General features: G+C 37.2%; 1 protein-coding gene across 1 annotated transcript in view; it reads left to right on the forward strand.

Moving 5' to 3' along the window:
- Positions 1 to 2928: 2928 nt before the first annotated feature.
- LOC128248087 (prostatic spermine-binding protein-like) overlaps positions 2929 to 4633 on the forward strand; it is a 2718-nt gene continuing 1013 nt past the window's right edge. The window contains exon 1 of the mRNA XM_052968562.1: positions 2929 to 3049. Within this exon, the coding sequence (XP_052824522.1) occupies positions 3025 to 3049 (25 nt within the window). The 5' untranslated portion in view covers positions 2929 to 3024. The remainder of the gene's footprint in view (positions 3050 to 4633) is intronic.

Consider the following 4633-nt stretch of genomic DNA (forward strand, 5'->3'; position numbering starts at 1 on the left):
TCATCGGGAAGAACTGTGTCATTATATAACTACTGCAGCTGTTGCTGTTATTGCTGTTGTCCTTTGACCTTAGGTCAACCTTGATCAAGCAGGACTATGATTGAAGGCGCTCCATCCATAACCATCCCTGCTCTTTTTACATATTTATGAATATATCGTATAATATGCTTTTCCTGTATGAAACGGTAACTCGTGACTTAAGAAACATCTGACAGCTATTTCTAGCAGACCCAGCGACCATTTAATGAATACTCACAGTTAATCGATTATTGCAGAGTTGCTAGATTGTATTTTGCTGTGTTTTTTTATATATATATTTAAAGTTTTTTTTTTGTTCATTTCATTACAACTTTCGTCAGCAAAGCAGCGAGTTGGCAGAATTGTTAGCGTGTCGGTCAAAATACTTGGCGGCATTTCTTCCGACTCTTCACGTTCTGAGTTCAAATTACGCCTAGGTTGACTTTGCCTTCTGTCTTTTTGGGATTGATGAAATAAGTATCCGTTGAGCACCGGGGTCAATGTAATAAACTAACTCCATCTCTTTAAAAAAATTGGTGACCATGTGCTAAAATTTGAAGCCATTATTATATTTGTGAAAGCGACGAAATGGTAGAATTGTTAGTGCGTCAAATAAAAAAATGCTTTGCGGTACTTGTTTCGGCTCTTTACTATTTGCGTTCGAATCCCACTAAGATCAACTTACCCTAACATCCTTTAAGAATCAATAAAATAAGTTCTAGTTGAACTCGTGGGGAGGGAGTCGATGCACTCGACTAACTACCTCCTAAAAATTGCTAGCCTTGTGTAAAACTAGTCAATCATTATTACTTTGTGCGCAAAGGCGGCGAGCTGTCAGAACCATTAGCACACTGGACAAAATGCTTATCGGAATTTCGTCTGTCCTTACTGAGTTTTGAGTTCAAATTTGCGGAGGTCGACTTGGCCTTCCATCCTTTCGAGGTCGATAAATGAATTACCAGTGGCGTACTGAGGTCGATGTAATCGACTTAACCCCCCCCCCCCAAAAAAAAAATTTCAGGCCTTGTGCCTATAGTAGGTTATTACTTTCTGTGTAGAGTAATTATTATTGTACCAACAATGACATCCCTTATATCATCGACAAATCTCTGTAAATTTCTCTTGCATGCAGTTTTTACTTATAATTATACTATCTATACTTCATTGTTTGGCGATTAATGAAAAGTATTAGCTATGATAATATCAGACAGAAAGCGTTTCCTCGAAAAATCTTTATGGACTGAGATACTTTTCTATGTTGCATTACTATGGCACTTTAAAGTTGAATTTCGTATTAATATATTTGATATATTTTGTTTACTATTTCTCTCCCCCTCCTCTTCTCTCCCTGAATATTGCCTGTTGCTTCATAGGTTCGCGCTTGTTGACACTCTTGAAAATAGATAATGTTTACGATCTCTTCAGCAGATATTTATTTTAAAATTTGTTGGAGCAATTTTGTAACACATGTAGTCGTGTTTATCACGGATTCATTTATTCCTGATTCAGGATGACACGATACGCTCAAATGTTAACCTTGTTATACTTATCACAGCTTGATCTATGATAACACAGGGCAGCGACCAGACAAAGATTCTGCTTGTAGTGCAAAAGCGCGCCCCAGCGACCACCCACAATGCTCACTTACCAACAATACACTGAATAACGCTTTGTGTTTAAATAACCATTCAGCGAGGGTGTGTGTTCTTTGTACAAATTTATACACCCGCACTCATCAACATAGGACGAAAAACAAAAAAACGAAGGTGCATGATCTCAACAGACGAAGGTAGAGATGATCAAGAAAATACGTGACGGCGGTAGATTCGCTGCGGTAAAAAAAAAATCAAACCCTCTTGATAAACGTGGATATACATAACTTTTAGTTTACTAGTTTAAATATGTGGTTATTATGGTTAGAGATAAAATTCCTGTTTCTTCTGGTGCACTTCATTTTCCATATTCTAGGTGAGTATATACTTACTGAAATATTTTACCTTAAGTAGCAATGATGATCGTTTTCTTAGAGGATAGTCACGTTTTAAATAAGTTGTTTCAATATTCTATATCTAAGATTTGATCCTATGTTGCTAAAACCAGAACTTTTGTTTCTGCTTTTAATCAAGATCTTCCACCAGGGTTTTCTTTCTCTCTAGCTGTTTATTGGCTTTGGAACGCATTTTTTCTATCTCCATCAGTATCTTTAGTACAGATCGAAAATAGTTTAATTTTTGTGCTTCTTTTTCAAACCTTTTCTGTTGCATTGATCTTATTTATTTGTGTTTTTTCAAGTAGTTAGCTTCCAGTTTGTATTTTATTGTTTCTTTACATTCTTGTATTATTGTCTAATTTCTGTGGCCATACTGGAGAACCGCATTCAAAGGTTTGCTCAATCACATTGAACCTAATGCTAATGCTTCAGTCAAGGACGTAATTTATCATTCTCGGTGTATGCAACCTAACATTAAGGTACTCAGTATCTACAACGGTTTTGGGGCCGGGATAAATTTAATACAGACACACAAACACACGTACACACACGCACATGAACATACATGCGCGTATATGCACGCATATATTCGCGTGTGTGTAATATATTCATTCAGACTGAACCAAACAGTCTGAAATTAACACTTTCAACAGACCTAATACGCATCGAAACCTTCACTCAACCATTTTGATGAGAAAAGCAATAACAAGCAACACATTGGACAGAACGTAATTTTCCAATTTGTCTAGGCAAACTGCGCATTCGCAATCATGTCAACATAGAACGATGGATATCACTCTTATGGGAGTTAAAAACTGAAAATAGTTCAAATGGGAGACAACCAGAGAGAGGTTATTTATTCCACTGTTGGATTGGCAGCACATGTATCCTATATATAAAGAAGAAGTTTTCTTCGTGTTCTCTTCTTGCACAAATTAGTTTTCATTTCCTTGTATTATTCTGGGACCACTGTTAGAAAATGATGATTGATTGTAGAAAACTATTATTGTCTATTAATGACCTGTCTTCTCTGTATGCAGGGTAGGTGTATCTAATTTATACCAATGCTTGGAATGTGACTTAGGAACTTTGTTAATAGTTGTTTTCCTTTGAACTTTTCGATTAACACAACTTCTTATGCATTATGTTTGTAGTTTACAATTGGGACAGCAAGCATATTAATGCCTATTGTTTTATTTCTAGTACTGAGTTCGGTTTCCCTAGTATTCTATTATAGCCATAACGAATCTTACTTCATGTCTGAAAACAGAGAAATGTTACCCTCCTTTTACCTCTTCCGCGATGTATTTCTTGGGGAAGGGGGCACGGAATCTGTGATATACCTCTTCTATTTCTCTTCTTTTCTAGGAACCGACCTAACTCGTGTACCGCCTTCATATTATCTAAACAAACGAAAACTACTGCCACTATTACTAATCGTTATTTTATCATTTGCTAAAGCGGAACCGTTTGTTGTATATGTTTGTTCCAAAGTTTCCATCTTCTATTTGTTTACGCACCATTTCCTTCAGACTTTATGTTACTGCTTACAAATTTTTAGAAAATTTCTTGGAGACGTATCTGCTATTACCACGCTTGGAGCCAGTACTTAAATACAACTAAAAAAAAAGAATTTAACACGAATAACTGTTGAATAGCATTTAAAGTAACATAAATACCTAAAATACCTAAAAGACACATTTTCTCTACCCCACGTAATGGTGTAGATGCCCCTTATGTTTACAAAACAAAATGACCCACCTCCCGTTCTCCCTAAAACTTTTCTTCATCAAATAAATCCTGGTAGAATCTAACTTTTTGTGGTGCCATCTCGAAGGTGCCTATAAGCTTCAACACACAACAGCAATATTAATAATGATTTCGAAGTTTGGAACAAGGCCTCCAGCAATATTAATAATAATAATAATTCTTTCTACAATAAGCACAAGGTCTGAAATTTTGTGGAGAGAAAGGACGCAAGGCAAAGTCAACCTTAGCATCATATGATCTCAGAACTTAAATGCCACTAGGCATTTTTCCATGCGCTAACGGTTCTGCCAGCTCGCCGCCTTAATGTTAATAATAAGCCTTTCTACTTTAGGTACAGGGTCTGAAAATAGGAAGGAGGGGCCAGTCGAATACATCAACCACAGTGCTTATTTTATCGACTCCTAAAGGATGGAAGGCCGAGTCGACCTCGGTGGAATGAGAACTCAGAACGTAAAGACGGACAAAATTTCGTAAAGCATTTTGTTTTTACATTATTGATTTTGCCGTCATGCCGCTTAAACAACAACGTCTAGAATAATAATCCTTTCTACTATAGGCACAAGGCCTAAAATTTGGGGGGAAGTGCGTAACTGGTACTTATTTAATCAACCCCGGAAGGATGAAAGGCAAAGTTGACCTCTGCGGAATTTAACTCAGAACGTAGCGGAAGACGAAATACCGCTTAGCATTTCTCCCGGCGTGCTAACGATTCTGCCGGCTCCCCGCCTTTAAGAATCTCTTCTTCTAAAGGCTCACGGCCTAAAATTTCGGGTCAGGGAGCAAGTTGATTACATCGAACCCAGTGCGTAACTGGTACTTTTTAATCGACCCCGAAAGTATGAAAGGCAAAATCGA

This window comes from Octopus bimaculoides, chromosome 6 (genome assembly GCF_001194135.2).
Source record: "Octopus bimaculoides isolate UCB-OBI-ISO-001 chromosome 6, ASM119413v2, whole genome shotgun sequence".
NCBI lineage: Eukaryota > Metazoa > Mollusca > Cephalopoda > Octopoda > Octopodidae > Octopus > Octopus bimaculoides.